Below are 20,570 nucleotides of genomic sequence, written 5' to 3'. Positions count from 1 at the left end.
TATTAAATTTTTTAGTACAAATATGGCTTGTAACTTTTACCATCTTTATATTATAGTTCTACCTTTTTTATTAAAAAATTAAATAGTTATATATAATTAAATAATAGTTATATAATAAAATTATGATTGAAATTAAAAATACATTTATTATATCTTACATGATGTATATTAATTTCAGAGTTCTATAATTCTCCATTTAATAATAAAGTAATACATTATTGTATATTTAATATTGTATAGCTATTTTTTAAAATAGTGTGAAGAAACATATCAAAATTCAATTTATAAATTTTAATATTTATATTGTAATAAAAAATTATAATATTTATATTGTAATAAAAATAATTTTTTATACATAGTAATATTTGGTGATGTGCAACTTCAACATTTTGTATAATTAATTTGAAAAATGCAAGTAATCACTAAGTAAGAATGTTTTATTGTGAATGAAAAATGAGATATCTATATGTAACATTTTTTTCAACAATTTGCCAAAGATTGAATATATTAATATGAAATAAATAATGCTTATGTATGTGTGTTAATTAAAACTTGATAAAATGCACTGAGGATTGTTTTGCTCGTTTGTACGATACTATAAGAATAAGAATCTCTTGAAAAGCTTCTGACTCTTAGGACATAATATCAAGAAATCTACTTTACAGTGATTGTGGATGCTGGGTCCCAACCTGGATGAAAAAGATCAACAGTTAACGGGATGCAGTGCGATGATGATTGGTCTTTCATGTACATTGTTGCCTAGAAAACACGAAATAATAGATTCAAATTACAATATTGCTCTTTTTTTTATTTTAAATTTATCTTTGCATATATAATACGTACAAGAAAAAGAACCAACTGCAATTTTGTGTTAATATTACAGTCTTGTCCTAAAGTAGATGGATAATTTATCACCCCATCATTTTTTCTTATATCAGCTGCTATCAGCTCTAAACAACGTTTTTCATCCACTCTTGACGATTCTAATATCGATGCTACAAAAAATATAAAAATCGACTTAATAATACATTTTTTTCAATCAAGATTCACTTACAATTAAACAGCATTGCTATTATTCAATTTCTTACCTCTATCAGAAGCTTCAGCAGATAAGAACCTCGATAGAACAGTTCCAGATTCAGAGGTTTCAGAAAATAAATGTGGATAACGTCTAAGAAGTAGTTTTGTCAGTAACATATTGCCGCGATTTCCAGCTAAACTATTGTCAGGTATACAAATAATCTCGTCGTCTGTTCTTCTCACCAACAATACAGTTCCATTATATCTATCAATTAAAAAAAAAATACAATGCATAAAAATATATATATATATATATATATATATATATATATATCTACTAATACTTATACTAATATTTATTGAAGAATATACCTGTTTAATTGTTCTGCTATATTCAAGTTAAAGTAACTTCTGATTACGTTGCGGACTAAACCTTTTAGGGACGGTGACATTGTTTTAATAGCTAATGGAAGTACATCATCAAATGTAGCATCTAAAACCTGCAGCATATAATTTATTAATTTATAGAATTATGCATGTAAAATCAAATGTAATAATATTACTAAATATAATATTACCAGGCTATGAATATTAGGATAATTCATAGCAGTCCAGGTAGCGGTATATCCTCCGATGCTCCATCCATACAGGATAATACGTTCCTCAGGAAACTTTAGGCGCTCGATTGCAAAGCGCATTATACAATCGACAGCATTTTCTTCTTGGTCTGGATATGGTGCACCCTTTGTGGTCATTATTTACTGTTACTGTTATACGACATATAATCAATCCCGAAGGAAAAGACTTGCCATTATTCCATACATAACTTTGCACATTTACTGTCTTATATGAATAATAATAACTGCAAAATTTTATTGTTACAATAATAAACTTTTATGACTATTACAGAGTAACAGCAATTCTTTCCTTCAGATTGTAAAATATACATAAAATTTACTTGTCTATGTATATACTTACAGTACTGTTACCAAAACCCGGATGATTCCAGCCTAATACCGAGTAACCCTTATTTAAAGGAGTGGATATAATACCTGTTTCATAGAAACCACAGTTTCCTTCGCAAGATATGACTAATATATCGCCATTAGCATTTCTGCAAAAACTACACATTAGAAAACGATTTGTAAGATACAATAGTTACTGATAAAATTATTGTTTACATTACTTGTTGCGTCGATCGACGAACACTGTATCAATTTGATTTTTATCAATTGTCATCAGCTTGAATCTTTCTCCACCCTGTTTTATTAAATCTATTCTTCCCTTCATTAATGTAGAGCCTTTAACATAATGATAAGTAGTATATAATTAGCATATAAGATACACATAGTAGTAATAATATTTTACCGAGTGCCCAGCTGATAAAAGATACACTGCCAGGATAAATCACCTTGATTGCAAAAGTATGTGCTACTACATAAGAAAGTAATTTACATGGTATAGCAAATAAGAAATCTTTGCCGCTTTGACGTCTCAGACGTTCACTAGCGTTTGCAATCTTTTCTAGTGTCAATTTGTCTGTAATTTTATCACTAAAACAAATATAGATTATATATTATAATATAGATCACATGTAAGCTGTCTTAAAATCTCTTAGTTTTAATTTTAAAAAATTTAGAGTCAACATAATAAAATTAAATAAAATATTTTAAACTACTAAAAGCTTGTAGAAGCTAAAAATGGCACCAAAAGTTGTTGCACAATATATATATATTCATTTAAAAAATTCATGAAATTAAAAATTGAAATAAAAGTTTGAGATTCTAGAACATCCTGCATAGTTTTTATTAAAAAGATATGTGTCTAACCCTTTTAACTCCAAAATATCAAAATCTACAGGCCATGCCCAAAATTCAAAGTCATATTTATGAAGCTCTTGTTTTGTCCTTTCATTATACTGTAATTGAGCCTCATTTAAGGTCTCCATAAATTTTACGTAACAGGGGTTGTTTGCTCTGGAGTAACCACGTGCAGCTAACGAAGCAATGAGAAGCGCACCAACACTAGCTGCCAATTTACTCAAACAGAAGATGTTGTCTGTCAAGGAATAACTACGATGATACAAAAACGTAGCAATGACAGGTACAGCGTAAAGACTTATGGACCATATTGCTGCAAACTGTAACAATGCAAAAACAAATTTGTAAGCTCCTTAGAATCTAATATAATTCATATGACTACACTAATACAGAAATACGATTAAATTATGAGTGAAACTTGAAGAGAGATTCGCACATTGATATCCAAAAGATTTTCCAGTAAATTTTCAATAAGACCGTCTGAAACAATTTGTTTGCAAAACACTTACGGAAATCACAATTTGATCGCCCCATCGCTCCAAGTTCTTCGGCTCGTAGGATTTCTGTAATTCAATTTACATATACGCATAACCTCGATATTTGAACTCTGCGAGAACGATGAATAAGTGTACACTTTACGTAGGTGTACTTACGTCAACCAGATGACCGATCCATGTAACTTCGTATATCTTGAAGAGCCGCGGACTGAATGTACATTTCCATAGAGATCTTATTAAGGACATTTCGCGCGATTTTCACGCAATCGGTTCGATCCCCTCGTATATACAAATATATATGTTATACTGCGGAGTCGCGATGCGGATTAAATATTATCAGGCCGTACACATGACACAAGAAAAGCATGAAATATATCTGACTTCTGCCACGTCCGTCGAACAAGCACCTTAGCTAGATAGACGACGGATTTTAGGCTCGCGAAAGAAATTTTTACTCCTTTTTCACAAAGTTGCAGTTGAATCTATCCTTTTTTTTAAGTGCAATTTTAGTAGCACACGATCTGCGTGTTACTGCAAATTTGCCAAGAAATCAAGTGGCATTTTACATATGATCGATACCGTAAGATATGTATATATATATATATTTATATATATATATGTAGAATCTCTTTAGTTGCCTTTATTTTTTTCAGGAAATATGACATATGTATACTATTTCCTCAAACGTCAAAATTGGAAAATGTCAAGATTATCATAAACCTTAAATTGATGAATGATAAATTCGTTCTCTACTTTTATTCATTCGCTAGAATTTCATTCGTTATCTCTACTTTTATTCGTAAGTTCACTAGAATTTAATTTTTACGTCAATTTATGTATAAATATAATGAAATTCAAGATCGGAGTAAATTGCAACAATTCGTTCTCTATTGTATAGAGGAATTTCAAACAGTTGGACGTTCTAGGGTTGAAATGAGTTTGATATTATTTTTCTTACACGATTATCAGGGTAAATGTCAGAATTTTAATCTCAAATTTCGCGGTCGGCAGAGCTCGAAGATTCCACGGAAAACGATCTATCGAGCGGCACGCATATCACATGGAAAATAGCGACGTGAACGTGAAGGTGAACGTAAAAATTGGACGAAAGTACGTGCGGAACTGATCTCCTTCAGGGCGCGATCTGATGTTCGCGAAATTGCGGCTTCGCGCCGGTCGATCGAGCGGCCGCGTTGCATGACTTTCGGAACTCGGAACGTCCGCGCGAGGCGGAGAGGAAGAGGAACCTGCTGGAAAGAGCGCAACACGACCGAGCACAGCCGGAGAGCGTAGACTACAGAGCCAAGCGGTGATCGTAGCTATATACTTGGGAGAAACAGTTTTAACGCGATAAACACGCCGACCACGTTTTTACAACATGTCAGATTGGGACACCGCGCCTATCACGTTGCGGAAACGCGCTCCTAAATCGTCCACGCTCAAAACCGAGAAGGTACACAATATAAAATACGAAGCGCGAAAAAATCGCGAGTCTTCTCCCCCGGCTCTCCGTATTTGCGTCGTATTATCGCACGCAATCTCTTAACCACGCGTTTATTATTTACAGGCGGTGAACGATGCGCGACGACAGGGTTTCACCGTCGAGACGCAAGCGAAATGTGAGTACGAGATTGGATTTTCTCTTCCCGGCCGTTTCGCCGAAATTATTCGTTGCGATGTAAACAAAACGCTTTGCTCGCCACATGGATAGTTTTGCGTATTATTGCGTATATATTCTTATCAATGATAACAGCAATTTCAAGTTACATCACAGCTTTTTAAGAATACAATAGGATTTTGCAAAAAGAAATGATTATTTGTTATGTGTGTTATTTCTCTCTTTTTTTTAATGAATATTTATATTTTATTGGATTTTCCTTTCTTGTTTCTTTTTTTTTTTTTTTATTATTAAATAAGTATGTCATCAGAATTATTGTCATGTCATCATCTACACATTATGTCATATAGATAAAAAAACTCAAGTTAATTTAAAATTGACATGTTTTATGTACAAATAAATATACACAAGCATGCAGTATTTATTTCAGAGAACAAGTTGATATTATTTTATGTAAATAACTGGAAGATAGAAAAACAGAAGACATCAAACTTTAAATGAAATATTTTATCACATTCCGATATTAGAAATAGAATAATATACTTGAAATTTTACTTAGTAGAGTAAGATTAATTTTATCTTTTAATTTTTCTTAATTTGATTAAAAATATAACAATTTTGATTAACCTATATGAGTAGGGGGAGGCGGTGCTAATAGACAGCATGTAACTACGAAAAACACAGCTAAATTAGATCGTGAGACAGAAGAGTTAAAACATGATCAAATTCCACTTGAACTTGGTAAACTCATCCAACAAGGACGGCAAAACAAAGGATTATCCCAAAAGGATTTAGCTACAGTAAAGTATTTGTGTCTTAATAACGGGATTATTTATTATTAGAGAATTAAAAAATACAAACATTTATGATTATTATTTATAATTTTCATATCTTTTTTTGCAGAAAGTAAATGAAAAGGCACAAGTGATTAATGACTACGAAGCAGGACGTGGAATACCAAATCAAATGGTTATTGGCAAAATCGAACGAGTACTTGGAATTAAATTGCGCGGTAAAGATCGTGGAAAACCGTTAACGACCCCCGGGACGAAGAAGTGAATCTCGGGGGGAAACTCTACTTTCGATCCTTACATACTTCCCAAGAAAGAACTATGATGAAAGATGGTAGAATGGAATGCAACAAACAAACCCCTACTCTTCTTTCCTTTGGTTACATTGATATTGAATGATAAAAATGGGTTATAATTAACTTGCCTTTATGGTAAAAGAAAGATATTTTAGGATATCACATGTATGCGAAGTAACATACAATGTATACAGTAATATAGTGTAACATTAAACAAGGCTTATTGAGTTACCTTCGCATAATCGTTTATATATTATAGATTTTCAAGTGTACATTACTAATACTAATTATGAAATAATTATGAAATAAGAGCGAAATATGTTTGAGTGGCAGAATAAAATTCTTAATTTATGATAAAGGACCCGATATTTGTTCATTGAGCACCATAGTACAGAGAAGTTTGTAATGCAAGATTTATTAAAAATCTATAAAATAAGTACTGCTAAGATATCTATATATATAAAGTAGAAATAATTGTGTATAAATATATATAAAGAACGCCTATCAAGTATATATAACACTGTGTATTTGTATCTTTTACACTTTGATGTTTTTTTACATTGATCTTTTTTAATCATTTAATAATTAGATCTTTCCTCTTTTTCTCTTTATTTCACCAAGCATATTTTATATCTTTTGAAGAATTAAAAGAAAAGTTTATAAAAAAAGTGTTCACAGATACTGTAATAACTTTATTTGTGCTATACATAAGAAATAAATGCTTTTTTTATTTTCTATTTAATCTCTCCTCAAGGCAAAATAAGTATCTTTAATTCCATCCTTGGTAATAATTTTAATAGTTATTCCATCACCTGTATAAATATCTCTCTCAGCTGCAGAAGTGAAAACATCTTTCAAGATTGATACAGCTTTTTCTTTAGTCAAAACTGCCGGAGTAATTCCTTCTTGATTCTTGTATCCAATCTAAAGAATAAAAACCATACTATCTTGCTAATTTCTCTCAAATATTTTTGTACATGTACACAAATATTTTTAAATATGATTTTAAAAAGGATAAATTAATAGATCAAAAAGGCATTAATATAAAATGATATAAAAGGACAAAATCCTCAGGAACAGATTAAATGCAATAAAATTATTTTTAAATTTCTCTACATTTATTTTGAACACTGATCCTTTCTTTGAACCATTCTTAGTATATCAGAGATAGAGATGAATGTCCTGATCACCACAATAAACAAATATAATATCCTTTTCAATATTATTTGTTCATTGCGGAGGTCAGGACGTTTGTTCCTGTTTTTCTCTTCCCTCCTTTAATATATCGAGCATGGTCTATAGGACTAAAATGTTCAAAATAAGTATAGAGAAATTTAAAAATTTAATTTTATCTAATATTTATGCCTGTCTCTCACTAGCCTTTTATACTGTATTTTGTAAAGATTAATTATATTTATGTCACATTAAAACATATACCTGATTATCGAGAAGTGGTTGCAAAAGTGCACCTGCTGAACCACCGGCTCTATATGTAGTTTTTTCACAATGTCCAATTGGATCATAACTATATATGCATCCCTTCCCATTCTCATCTAATCCAGCAAGTATATTACTGACGTAATAAGGAAAGAATCTTTTATGATACAGCATTATGGAGAGCATCTGTGCTGCTGCTGGAGTTGTCATTTCTTTTTGATGTTCATGTTGATACATCTAAAGCAAGGATTATATAATATTGTATCTGTATAATTTATGATCATATATCTATATAATTGATTTATATTTAGTCTTAAACAAGTTTGTACCTGCATACGAGCGGACAAGAGACGAGTTAAAGTCAAAGTATCGCACCAGCAACCAGAGCATCCTAAAATGGTGGTGTTTGACAAAGAGAATAATTTGTCCTGTTCTCGAGTGTAAATCGAAAATCCTGTACTAAGACGTGTATCAGCAGCTATAACACAGAAATCATCTCCTGCGAGAGCCACTACACTCCTAAGGATCAAATTACATTCTTCATAATATTTTTCAAGAGTACAATGCACTTCGTACGAAGAAATATAAGAAAATGAAAATTAAAAATATCAATTAATAGTAATTGCTCGGTAATATAATAATGAAAATCAGAAAAATAAAGGTTACTTTAATTTGACTCACCCTCCATTGTCAGAATAAGGACTGAAGCTCACTTTTCTTGCTCCCTGTACTTCATAATCAGGCAAACCTCCTTTTGCATTTTCTGTTAAAAGAGCCATCGCTGTATCTTGATTACAAAATTTTAACTTGTTCACCGTCACGTAAAATTCAATGACTCCACAATTTCAACAGGATACAACAACTCCGAAGTGAAGTTGTCAGCGAAGGATGGAGGGGATAATCGAACGTCATGTTTTTTTTTAAGCCAGGTTCATCTCGCTGTGAGTGAATTGACCAATCCCGATGGGCCGACCTGACCAATCAGGGCAAAGGATTTTTTATTCTCATTGGTCGATCAAATGCTTTCAGAATTGACAGCGTCAAGCCAAACGAGGCTTTAATATTATAAACTGCCGGATTTGAATTCTACGGCAAATTTCTCGATATTGCGGAAGGACGAGGAGGAAGGAGTCGAGAAGAAGAAATACTTGCATCTTCTTCGACAAGTGTTTTCCTGATGTTATAAGTTTAATCGTGAATAATTGTAAACAAAGAAGGGCTATAAGAGCTATTAAACATAACCAAGTTGTCAGTTGATATTAAAAAACTTCATTTGAACGGAACGAGAAATAAATAAGAAGTGATCATTTATTCACATTTAAACGAAATAATATATACATAAGAAATACACATTAAAGCGAACGTTTCGGCTGACATTTCGAGCCTTCCTCAGCGCAATATAAATATTATATAAATTAAAATGTAATATTGAACATTAAAGACGGCAATTAACGATGTCAAGATAATAAAAAGTCAGTTTTTTGTCTCATTTATATTGCGCTGAGGAAGGCTCGAAATGTCAGCCGAAACGTTCGCTTTAATGTGTATTTCTTATGTATATATTATTTTGTTTAAATATGAATAAATGATCACTTCTTATTTATTTCTCGTTCCGTTCAAATGAAGTTTTTTAATATCAACTGACAACTTGGTTATGTTTAATAGCTCTTATAGCCCTTCTTTGTTTACAATTATTAATTTAACAGAGCTAATTACTAATTTTATTTAATCGTGAAGTTTAAAGCCGTAAGTTATTTTCATCTTTTAATTTCTTTTTACCTTTTGCGGAAATATATTTTTCGCTAATAAGTTTGGTGATTTTTTAAAAGGTTATAAACAATGAGAACACACACGTACATACAGGGTAGTCAAAAAGTATCGGACCCCCCCAATATTTCCGTTCCCTTGCATTTTACAAGAAAATGTTTCAGACAAAAGTTGTAGGGTTTAAAAAGATCTATTTACTGATCTTATTAGTTTGACCTTGGATGGCGTCGCCAAGGTCAGATCGAAATTACATTAACTTTTTTAAACGGAACACCTAACTTTTTATTGCATATTCTTGTAGCTTATCTCGAGACCTTTCCAAAACACTACAAGAAAGTTTATTTTCGTTGAGTACTTTCCGAGTTGTGAGGCTTGAAAGCTACAGTGTACTGTAGTGTGGGTCCAGCCAATTAAGGCAAGAGTGGCGTGTGGGTCCGGCCAGTTAAGGCAAGTGTGGCGTGTGTCCAGCCAGTTAAGGCAAGAGTGGCGTGTGGGTCCAGCTGGCCGGACCCACACGCCACTCTTGCCTTAACTGGCTGGACCCACACTACAGTACACTGTAGCTTTCAAGCCTCACAACTCGGAAAGTACTCAACGAAAATAAACTTTCTTGTAGTGTTTTGGAAAGGTCTCGAGATAAGCTACAAGAATATGCAATAAAAAGTTAGGTGTTCCGTTTAAAAAAGTTAATGTAATTTCGATCTGACCTTGGCGACGCCATCCAAGGTCAAACTGATAAGATCAGTAAATAGATCTTTTTAAACCCTACAACTTTTGTCTGAAACATTTTCTTGTAAAATGCAAGGGAACGGAAATATTGGGGGGGTCCGATACTTTTTGACTACCCTGTATAAGATTTTGTAAGATACACTATTAAAAGATGCTAAATTAATGTTTTTTACAATTTATAATGTAAATATATCACATTTATTATTATAGGTTATTGAAAAATATGTTCTTAAAAGAGAGAATATAAGTAATTTTTTAGCTCACTTTCTCTCTCGCTCTCTCTTTCTTTAACATAATAATAGAGTAATATACATATAAAAGGCCATAAGAGCTAATTTATTTAGTTCTTTCATTAATATTTATTTGTGTGTAGGAAAAAGATTTATAACATAAAATATTAAACAAAAAGAAATTCGAACGTTTCGGTTGCTTTTTCAACCTTCTTCAGCGCATCATTTAAAATTAAAGATGAATAGAAATAAACTATATCAATTATTCATAATTACTGTCAATATAAGAAAACTTCTATATAGAATGACGAGGAATAGAATATATAAAAAAATGCTCAGGTTTAAAATTAATGCGTTGATTTCGTTAATTAAAAAACAGCTTGACGAAGTTTTATGCGAATAACTGTGTTTCTGTATAATTTTATTATATTGACAGTAATTATGAATAATTGATATAGTTTATTTCTATTCATCTTTAATTTTAAATGATGCGCTGAAGAAGGTTGAAAAAGCAACCGAAACGTTCGAATTTCTTTCTGTTTAATATTTTATATGTTATAAATCTTTTTCCCACAAATAAATATTAATAAAAGAACTAAATTAGCTCTTATGGTCTTTTATATATGTATATTAATTTTTTAAAAAGCGGTCACAAATTTTAATAATAATATTGAATAAAATATATAATTCCATTTTTGTATGAATGATTATTTTGAAAGATGCGAAATAAAATCATTGTCGTGCAATTACGATATGAATGGCAATTAATCTTATCATCTGAAAGAAATAATTTATTTATTTTTTAATAGTTTTATCGAGAGATATGTTTTATGAAAGCGAGAATATATATATATATATATATATATACATACAGGGTGTCCGGTAACTAACGGACCAACGATTAGAAATGGATTCTTTGGTCAATTTGGGAATTTGGGGATTTTTCCTCAGCGAAAATGTCGAAAAAGGTCATCATTTTTTACAACTTTCCAATATTTGTCATTATGTATCTTTATAACTAAGCCTCAAATTAAAATTTTATTATAGTAAACTCTACCTGAAATTAACTGAAGAATGTAATTATGTTAGACTTTTAACTCCAAAACGTTTAGTTTTCAAAAGACCCATTTTTTTCAATCGCTTATAACTCGAAAATTATTGACTTCTCAATATTTTTGCTAAGGAAAAATCGTCTCCAAATTAGCCAGAGAATCCGCTCTTAATCATTGGTCCGTTAGTTACCGGACACCCTGTATATATAGGTATAGCTTCTGACTCTCTAGGTTTGTTCGCGTCGCATGCCCCAACATGCTTCTTCTTACTCCAATGCGCTCGTATTGGTGCGCTCTTCGAATTGGACCAATACGAGCGCATTGAAGTAAAAAAAGCAAGTTGGGGCATGCGACGCGAACAAACCTTCTATTATGATGTAGTGGGGTAAGGTGAATAAATAAGTAGACATAACAAAGCTACAAGCTTTAGTTTATCGCTGTTCGTTCATCGTAGACAATCATTTTGTTTGATAATGTTCAAACAAACTGTGCTAATTTCCGTTAGCACATTATTGTTAAGAGTATCAAGCAGCTTTGCCGACCAAAGCCATGCCGCATCAGGACACTGGACATTTAATGAAAAAAATTCCTTCGATCAGGCAGACCTAAGCAATATTTTAAATACCGGTGGTTTTAATAACGAACAATGTTTTGCAAGTACGGAATCGTTAAATCCCATCAATCTACCGTTGTTACCTATCATCTTCGCTCAATCCGACGATTTGCCAGATGGAAAATGTAAAGAAGATGCACGACGATTTTTAAATGAATTGCAAAATGGTACTTTGTGGGCTGTGCAAAGTAAGTAAACTATCGAAAATTACAAAATTATTTAAAAACTTGGGTTTATAGATGATTATTATTTCAAAAGGAAGTATATCGAAATATATATATTCTTCTTTAATTTAAATATACGAAAAAAAGAGATATTAGTTTTATATTTAGTTAATATAAATAATTTGTATTGTACATTTTTGTACCTCGAATATCTGTTAAAAAAAAAATATATTTTAATTATAAATTATTTTATTATTGCTTACTTTTTTAATTTGTTTTCTTATTGCCTTATTTCATTGTGAGCAATTATTATATATATATTACAGAGATTTATATATATTTTGACAAATTTTTATATGGTATAATTTATGTGAATATAATTTATAGATTAATTATTGTGAATATAATTTGTGAGCAATTTTATTATTTAAAGACGAGGTTAATATTGATTAATTTGAACATATATATATTTTTTATTTTATATTAAACATATATATTATTCTGTTTTTCTTTTTTTGAATATTTTTTTATATAGATCCAGAATTATACAATTAAGAGCATTGAAGTCTTCCCATAAATGCAATCAAAATTTTTTGTAATATTTAAGAAACATATGTTATTGCTTATAAACATTATAGTTCAACTACTTCATCTTGTAAAAAAATCTGTAAACGGAAGGAATCTATAAACCGCATGTCATAAAGTCTCTGAGAATGCGGAAGGCATTATTATTCTCGCGTGTACCCACACAAGCACAATCAGGTGGTTTTAGTCTTAAATTTTAAGTAATAATCAAGATGTATGAGCGGACATGTTAGAAATTTACATTCCATTTTAATTTATGATGATTGTTATTGAAAATATGCGGTTACGTGATAACAACTAAAAAATTAGTATATCCACATATAACGAATTAAAGAACAAAATAAAAATATAAAAATAAAACAAAAATTATATCTACAAGATATAGAATCAGAATTAAAAATTTCAAATTTTTTATAAAAAAATAATTGAATTATATATATATATATATACATATGAGAAATTTACATCTAATTTTAATTTATGATGATTGCTATTGTCTATAGCTAAAAAGTATTACACACATAACTATATAACTAAAAAACAAAACATTAGTTGAATAATAAAAATATTAAATAAACTATAAAAATTAATAGAGTGATTGTTATGCGTACATTTATATGCGTATCTTTATGCATAATTATATACAATCTTTATTTTGGATCGTTCATAGACCTGATGAAGTGCTTTATTATTTTAATATTTTTAAGTTAGAATTTTTCGAAGAAGTACACAAAATATTTTGTTTAACTTTTGATATACATAGCAGTAAAATTTTATTCGAGGAATTATATTTTTTTTTATTATAAAAAAGAGTTATAAAACTTAACAAAAATTGTTTTGCTATTTGAATAATTGATTTTTTATTAGTTTTTACTAAACTTTTTTTTAAATATTATCTATATCAAAACAGGAATAAATGATCTGCATATAAAATAGGCACACGCATATAGACTTTATCATATAAAATTTCATTTTAGTGTTCGATTCTTCATCGAAATATCCTGATGGTGTATTATACGGTCATACAAAACATTTGGGTAATTTTGATGAATGTTACTATTTACAAACTGATGCCGGGGAAGTTGAAAATGCAGTTGCTGGTAGATATTGTTTAGTCGATCTTGAATATAAAAGGAAAGATGAATCGATTTCTCATAAACAAACCATGGAATATAATCCAAATGAGTCTTTTTGGGAAGCAGTAGAGGTAATATTAATTATATACATAATAGATTGCCGGGAGTTCTTTTGTTTACAATATTTTGTTAATAAAGACCAATAGGAAAAAATAAGACATAAAAAGAAAAAAGATTAGAAAAGATTTTTTTTTATTTGTGCTTACATAATCTTTTTAAAAACATTCTTTTCTGATTTTACTTTTTTCTTTTTTTCTCTTTCTCTATTATTCTTTATGCTATATATAAATTATTTATATATGCTATAATACTATGTATTATTTAAATTTACTATCAGTTTATATCAGTAAATTATTTAAATATATTATTAGTAAAATATTTTTTCCGTTGTAAAAATTTGCGTAATAATATATTAAATACTATTTTTTATTATTAAGTAATTAGTTTTATCTGTAGTAATGGTGATTTGTAAACAGGAACGAGGAAATACTCACCGTATTCGTCGCTATTTGGTGCAATTAGCTCTGTGTGTACCATCAACATGTAGTGCAGAAGATATAGAAACAGCTTTAAAAAGGCCTCTACAAAAGATCGGTGCAAATAATAATATTAATATAGAGACTGGCGTTCAGATAAATTTTTGCCAAACGCTTGATGAAGCGCCTAAATTTACTCTCGCTGCAACAATATATTGGTGAGTAATATTAAAAATGCGTGTTTAAGAGATTTGTCATATACGAATATATATTATTTTTGCTAAAAACGATTAAAAATAATATTTACATTTTTTCATAAGTTCTTATTTTTTGTTTTTCTTGGTCTTTTTTTAAAAATATTTTATCACATGTATATCTTTCGTACTAAAAGTATATTGTATAATAATATATTTTTGCATATAATAAAACTAAAAAAATATAATTTATTATACGTATTATAAAAATATAAAGTGAAAAAATTAATAATTTATATATAAATTTAATTTTGCTAAGTTATACATTTTAAAATATAATACTATATGTGTTGTGATATATCTCTATAATCTTTTCCAGTATTATACTACTGAGCTTGGTGATTGTGATACTCGTCAGTACTTGGTATGAAAATGAATTAAGTAGCGGAGGTACATCAACTTTCCGAAGTGCATTACTTTGTTTCTCACTTCGAAGAAATTTTAAAAGTGTTCTGCAAGTAAATTACTCAAATCCGGGGCTCGACAGCATACATTTTATACGATTTATCTTGTCATTAATTGTACTAAATGGACATCGTGTAATACAATATTATGCTAATCCGACAGTTAATGTCATAGATTTTGAAAGAGTAAGTATTGCATTTTTTAATGGATATAATATAATAGAAGCAATAATAGTTACTTCTATAATATTTTAATGTTTTATATTTATAGTATGTCGTTTTATTTTATCAATATTAAATAAAAGGCTAAAGTGTGCACGAAGAAAAATTATGATAATTATAATATATAAATAATATTATTTTCGAGATCGTCCTCGTTCAAAATTCATCGAAAAGAATTTTTTGTACACAAATTTTGTGTTCATGATTATATAATATTTAAATATTTATAATATAATAATATTAAAAATTATGTTTTATTATAACATTAATTATATTTTGCTTTATTGAACAAAAATATACTTGGCAAAATTGATTTCGACGTAACTAGCAATTTTATTCAATACTTTCACGACGTTTCTCACTTGATAAGGACCACAACCAAATGGTCGAAACGTCGTGAAAGTATTGAATAAAATTGCTGGTTACGTCGAAATCAATTTTGCCAAGTTTATTTTCACCACTAGCGTTTAATTTTGATTGATCTGAACAAAAATATATTTATATTTTCGATTTACTTTATTTGTAAATATCTCATTCGCTTTCAATTATTTGAAAAATCCTATAGCTTTTAATTATTAAAACATTTTATAGATTAATTTTTTTACTAAAGTTTAATTTGTAAATTTAATAATATCTTTTTTGTAGTTATTTTCTCTACCGGTAATAGTCTTTTATTTAAATGGAAAAGTTGTGATAGACGTGTTTTTTGCTTTGGGCGCTTTTTTAGTCACATATCATATGTTAGCGGATCTAGATCGAAGGAAGCAACTCAATTTTTTCAGTGATATTATAACGAGATATTTTAGGTAAAAATTAAGTTAATAATAAAATATTAAACATATATTAATATTAATAATTAAATAATAATTATAAATATTAAGATCGTAAATTTAACTCTTTAGATCTAAAGAACCATATCATTGCGTGATTCTATTAAAAAACATATTTTGATTTATAAATTAATAGATTAACACCATCCTATGCCATAATAATCTTCTTCCACGCTTGGATCTTACCGCTTCTTGGTTCGGGACCATTTTGGAAGCAAGAAATCATACAGGAGGGCAATGAATGTTCCACTAATTGGTGGGCAAATCTATTGTATATTAACAATTATGTAAAACCAACAGAAATGGTAAGATTTTTAATTTAAATTAATTAAACATATGGATAAAAAGAATTTGTGAACATTATCTGTCCTTTTTTTTGTTTTAGTGTATGTTTCAAACGTGGTATTTATCCGTCGATTTCCAGTTATTTATTCTTAGCCAATTTGTAATTTATGCATTTTGGTGTATGCCCCGTAAAATTGGATATTCTTTTCTCGGAGTGCTAACAATCATCAGCTGTGCTATACCGTTTTTCATAACATATTCATACGGTGTGCCGCCTGTTTTTCTATTTACGCTGCGGTAAGTTATGCATTTATTATTTACATATATAGCGTATTTTGTGAAATAGCGTATATATTTATAGCGTTATAAATTAAAAAAAAATATATATTTATATTTATTTATTAAAAGTTATGTATTTTTTATTAGATACAATGTCTATTTTGTTAAATTATAATTAATTCTTTTAGTGTGCAGCACTTCAGCGATGCACCGTATTTTGCGTCAAATTATATTCAGACATATATGCGCTTTATTGCATATCTTGTTGGTATAACCGCGGGTGCAATACTTCACGATCATAGAGGAATAAAACGGGAAATATCGCCGGTATGTTATTATACATATATATATACCATATATATATATATATATATATATATATATATATTATTTTGTATGAAAATTACAAAATTTACTTTGGAATCAATTACACATGTCGATTCATTATAATTTATATTTTACAGTTCTGGTCGCATGTATTGGTTTTAATATTGCCTCTAACTATGGCTGTCACATTTCAATTGTGGGCGCACAGATTTTTCATGCCATATTTCAAGTGGTCACCTTTAGAAGGTGGATTTTGTTCATTTTATCAGAAATTACTGTTTTCTGTTTGCATTAGTGCTACAATAGTTGTACTATCTCTTGACAGCCGTTTAAGTATGTATATATTTCGAAAACAGTTTAACTTTAATTAACAATAATTAATGAAAATCTCTCCTCCAATTTTAAAGTCGACCAGACTGGCAATAATTTATTTAAAAAATGATGGATGACGGACTTGCAACGATCATGAGTTCCGCTGGGATTCTCCTGTGATTCTGCATCAAGAAAAACAAACAAGAAAAAGAGAAATAGCAGAAATGTTCTATATAAAAAACCAAAGAAAGAGCATTAATTTACAAAAAGATACGGAGAATTTCAGTGGGATTTATGATCGCGTTCTTGAAGCTATTTAATATATTATATTGTCATATGTTACATATTTATTTATTTATTTATTTATTTATTTGACTTTGTATTGACGTTTTAAAAATTGCGAAAGACACAGTACTCTGGTTTTCTATTTTCTCAACGCGTTAGTGACTAAGTTTCCTGCTAACAGTCAACATCTATTTTTCTTCGTGCTCACTTCTGTCAGTTATACATTGTTCATCAAAACAATGGTTAATTTTGTCGGGGGTTTGCTGTAAATTTGATTTATTGTATTAATCTGGTATGTAAACATATATATTTTTGTAAATTTATAATTATTTGTATGATTAAGCGCATTAAGAGTATATTTATATGTATATAATTGTTCATAGATTACTTGAAAAGGGCTGCAATGACAGCCGAAACGTTGTAATTTAACTAATAATTTTTTAAATAAATTATTGCCAGTCTGGTCGACTTTAAAATTGGAGGAGAGATTTTCATTATTTATTACTGGCGACTCTTAAGGATTATCATTTAACAATAATTAACACTTTGTGAACTAAAGATGCTTAATTGTATTGAATTTACAGTAAGAAATATTATTGAAAAATATTATAATTATAATCTCAAGTCGATTTAAAAAATCACAATATTTATAAATAAGTATATGTATAATACATCACTAATTTTTTTCAAGGCAATTTATTGTATTATTAAAATTTATTTAACACATTTTTAGATATAAATATATGTATTTTCCTCGCAAAGTGTTAATTTTAACAGATAATTTTTTAATTTTAATATCTTTTTAATATATATTTCTTTTTTAATAGCATTTTACCACAAATTTTTGACACCTAGTTGGGCCCAAATATTAGGAAAATTAACTTATGGAGTTTTCCTTGTCAGTGATATATTTCACATTTATAACAATGGACGAAGAAGAAGTGCTAGGATGTTTTCAATTTATGATGTGGTATGTATATAAGGATACTCTTTTATAAGATTGCAATCGTATACTATATAATCATGTTTTTTTTTTGCATATTATCCATTTAAACATAATCTTACAAAAATAGCTGTTATTATTTTTATTATATATATATATATATATATGTATATGTATATTTAGAAAAATTTTCTTTATCTAGATATGGGATTCCATTCCAGACACAGTCTCTTCTTTTTTGGTTGCTTTAGTTCTTACATTATGTGTTGAAATACCGTTTAGAAAATTATCACAGGTATTTCTCCCTGGAAAAAAAGCTGCTCCGCAAAAAAAGTAAATAAATATTTATAATATCCGGATAATAAATAAAAGTATTTTATAATATATAAAAGTATTTTCTGATTTTTAAATAGTATGAAATATACTATACATACATGTAACTATGTATTATGCAATTATTATTAAACAGTTAAATGCTCCGATTAAATAATAAATTACTTACAATATCTTATGTGTAATGTGTATGATAATCTAGTAAATATTTTTTGTATCTAGCAATAATATAGATATTTCATTTTTGAGAATTTTCAGATGAAATAATAACTAGTAATACGCTAATTGTGCTGTTGTATTATTTTAATTTGCTTCATATAATATATTATTATAATAAATAATTTAATTTTAATTTAATTTTAATTAAAAATTTATGTTCTATAAAATTAAAAAATCAAGTAAAAACATATAATTGAAACAATGATAAATTATTAAATTAAGGCCATGTGTAACGAGCAATACGATATTATTTTATTATTGAGAAGAAAATTCTTAATTTGAAATAATAATTATACAAACGTTTCGAGCTCTACTTGCTCCTCTTCAGTGCGTATTTCGACATTCTAGAAGAAATATCGAATTTTTAGACTTATGTAAATGTTTATTTTGTGAGATCTGACACCTATTTATTCGACTTTTTAAAAGACTAGACAACAGTCAAGTACTAACAATAAGGCCAACAACAATTAGAAGCATCGTCATCTCAAGTTATTCGGAACAATTTGTAAGCATAAAGGTTCAATATTTTAGTAGTTAGTTAATTTATAATTTTAATCTTTTTTTCACATACCCATTAGTGGAATCCTATTTTACAATTAAATAAATTCTTTAAATTCAGTTAACAAATATCAAATAATTTGGAGAGGATGAACATAATCATTGCCAGATCGAGGGACTTTCGTCAAATAACGATAAGTGGTTCATTTGGAGTAATGTATAAGTGTCACTCCAAGTTTTTATTAATAATTCTAATATATTTTATGAATAACCGGACGAATCATTCTGCTTCTAATTGGGTTCTTACTTTGTTGAACTATTTTAATGGTCTCAATTCATTGTAAATATATTTTGCGTTTTAACTATGACTCAACTATATAACTTATATTGACTATGTATTGCGGATTTTTTATTAGAATTTTATGTATTTATTTATTATCGTTATTTATTATCACTATTTTTTTGCGCACTGAAGAGGAGCAAGTAGAGCTCGAAACGTTTGTATAATTATTATTTCAAATTAAGAATTTTCTTCTCAATAATAAAATAATATCGTATTGCTCGTTACACATGGCCTTAATTTAATAATTTATCATTGTTTTTATTGTCATACGAGCTTGAACATTGGTATGTGATGTTTTGATTAGGTATTAATTTTGCATATAATTGAAATTATATATTATCATATTAATAATATGAAATGTATATTTTATATTCGTGTAATATTTAATAATTAATCGTTTTATTGATATTTATGTAAAAGAATTTAATTTTAAATATCTAGCTATAAAATCTTTTTCGTAAATTATATCATATATGTATATAATTTTGAATGAAAATGAATCAGCTGGACAAATATATCGCACGAGCTGAAGTTAGGTGCCGAAAGGAAGATGCAAACAAATTTCCCTCCATTGCAGTGTTACCACTTTGCTTCTATGATTAAAAAGAACATTGTTGCCACATACTTCAGTCTTGTATTTTTGAGAACACTACATTATCAATTGTTAATTTTCATCGATGTCGATACTCTCTATCGCGTTTATCTGGAAATTTGCATAAGAAATATTTGGCTGTAAGACCTTGGAGAGAGAAAGAAAGAGAGAGCTCTTCCAGGAACTATGACGCAGCACATGCGCCAAACGTGT

General features: G+C 28.8%; 4 protein-coding genes across 5 annotated transcripts; 2 read left to right on the top strand and 2 right to left on the bottom strand.

The window, feature by feature from the left end:
* Positions 1-419: 419 nt before the first annotated feature.
* LOC114932465 (phosphatidylserine lipase ABHD16A) lies at positions 420-3,909 on the bottom strand. The gene is made up of 11 exons (XM_029304677.2): positions 3,494-3,909; positions 3,350-3,403; positions 2,850-3,160; positions 2,389-2,573; positions 2,207-2,321; positions 1,999-2,134; positions 1,599-1,763; positions 1,393-1,520; positions 1,089-1,285; positions 844-995; positions 420-759 (listed from the first exon to the last, which is right to left on the bottom strand). The coding sequence occupies exons 1-11, from the start codon at positions 3,581-3,583 to the stop codon at positions 655-657; spliced, it is 1,638 nt and encodes a 545-aa protein (XP_029160510.1). The 5' UTR covers positions 3,584-3,909; the 3' UTR covers positions 420-654.
* Positions 3,910-4,384: 475 nt separating this feature from the next.
* mbf1 (multiprotein bridging factor 1) lies at positions 4,385-6,400 on the top strand. Of its 2 annotated transcripts, none has more exons than XM_029304678.2 (4): positions 4,385-4,790; positions 4,905-4,956; positions 5,592-5,755; positions 5,859-6,400. In XM_029304678.2, exons 1-4 carry the CDS (start codon positions 4,716-4,718, stop codon positions 6,012-6,014), a joined length of 447 nt encoding a protein of 148 aa, XP_029160511.1. In that variant the 5' UTR covers positions 4,385-4,715; the 3' UTR covers positions 6,015-6,400. The 2 variants fall into 2 exon arrangements, with proteins under 2 accessions (XP_029160511.1, XP_029160512.1); XM_029304679.2 differs by having other exon boundaries at positions 4,387-4,790; positions 5,595-5,755.
* A 151-nt stretch (positions 6,401-6,551) lies between these two features.
* Prosbeta6 (proteasome beta6 subunit) lies at positions 6,552-8,379 on the bottom strand. The gene is made up of 4 exons (XM_029304676.2): positions 8,161-8,379; positions 7,809-7,998; positions 7,480-7,716; positions 6,552-6,966 (listed from the first exon to the last, which is right to left on the bottom strand). Exons 1-4 carry the CDS (start codon positions 8,256-8,258, stop codon positions 6,781-6,783), a joined length of 711 nt encoding a protein of 236 aa, XP_029160509.2. The 5' UTR covers positions 8,259-8,379; the 3' UTR covers positions 6,552-6,780.
* Positions 8,380-11,646: 3,267 nt separating this feature from the next.
* On the top strand, positions 11,647-18,883 carry LOC114932444 (nose resistant to fluoxetine protein 6-like). The gene is made up of 11 exons (XM_085479851.1): positions 11,647-12,058; positions 13,597-13,826; positions 14,232-14,449; positions 14,805-15,075; positions 15,757-15,917; positions 16,078-16,246; positions 16,327-16,523; positions 16,694-16,832; positions 16,970-17,165; positions 18,257-18,399; positions 18,575-18,883. Exons 1-11 carry the CDS (start codon positions 11,731-11,733, stop codon positions 18,707-18,709), a joined length of 2,187 nt encoding a protein of 728 aa, XP_085335977.1. The 5' UTR covers positions 11,647-11,730; the 3' UTR covers positions 18,710-18,883.
* Positions 18,884-20,570: the final 1,687 nt, after the last annotated feature.

This window comes from Nylanderia fulva, unplaced genomic scaffold (assembly GCF_048542155.1).
Source record: "Nylanderia fulva isolate GAGA-0341 unplaced genomic scaffold, ASM4854215v1 Scaffold13, whole genome shotgun sequence".
NCBI classification, from domain to species: Eukaryota; Metazoa; Arthropoda; class Insecta; order Hymenoptera; family Formicidae; genus Nylanderia; species Nylanderia fulva.
Note: the sequence above shows the minus strand (reverse complement) of the source record. Positions and strands in the feature narration are given on the sequence as shown.

What these genes read in the sequence shown, in the direction of transcription:
- LOC114932444 (XM_085479851.1), top strand. Translation starts at nt 11,731, where the DNA reads ATGTTCAAACAAACTGTGCTAATTTCCGTTAGCACATTATTGTTAAGA. An exon ending in TAAAACGGGAAATATCGCCG is followed by an intron (nt 16,833 to 16,969) that starts GTATGTTATTAT and finishes TATATTTTACAG; the next exon opens with TTCTGGTCGCATGTATTGGT. An exon ending in TGTTTTCAATTTATGATGTG is followed by an intron (nt 18,400 to 18,574) that starts GTATGTATATAA and finishes TTCTTTATCTAG; the next exon opens with ATATGGGATTCCATTCCAGA.
- LOC114932465 (XM_029304677.2), bottom strand. Translation starts at nt 3,583, where the DNA reads ATGTCCTTAATAAGATCTCTATGGAAATGTACATTCAGTCCGCGGCTC. An exon ending in GGATCGGTCATCTGGTTGAC is followed by an intron (nt 3,404 to 3,493) that starts GTAAGTACACCT and finishes ATTGAATTACAG; the next exon opens with AAATCCTACGAGCCGAAGAA. An exon ending in TGCAGTTGGTTCTTTTTCTT is followed by an intron (nt 760 to 843) that starts GTACGTATTATA and finishes CGTGTTTTCTAG; the next exon opens with GCAACAATGTACATGAAAGA.
- mbf1 (XM_029304678.2), top strand. Translation starts at nt 4,716, where the DNA reads ATGTCAGATTGGGACACCGCGCCTATCACGTTGCGGAAACGCGCTCCT. An exon ending in CCACGCTCAAAACCGAGAAG is followed by an intron (nt 4,791 to 4,904) that starts GTACACAATATA and finishes TATTATTTACAG; the next exon opens with GCGGTGAACGATGCGCGACG. An exon ending in CGTCGAGACGCAAGCGAAAT is followed by an intron (nt 4,957 to 5,591) that starts GTGAGTACGAGA and finishes AACCTATATGAG; the next exon opens with TAGGGGGAGGCGGTGCTAAT.
- Prosbeta6 (XM_029304676.2), bottom strand. Translation starts at nt 8,258, where the DNA reads ATGGCTCTTTTAACAGAAAATGCAAAAGGAGGTTTGCCTGATTATGAA. An exon ending in TCTTGTCCGCTCGTATGCAG is followed by an intron (nt 7,717 to 7,808) that starts GTACAAACTTGT and finishes TCCTTGCTTTAG; the next exon opens with ATGTATCAACATGAACATCA. An exon ending in AACCACTTCTCGATAATCAG is followed by an intron (nt 6,967 to 7,479) that starts GTATATGTTTTA and finishes TTTATTCTTTAG; the next exon opens with ATTGGATACAAGAATCAAGA.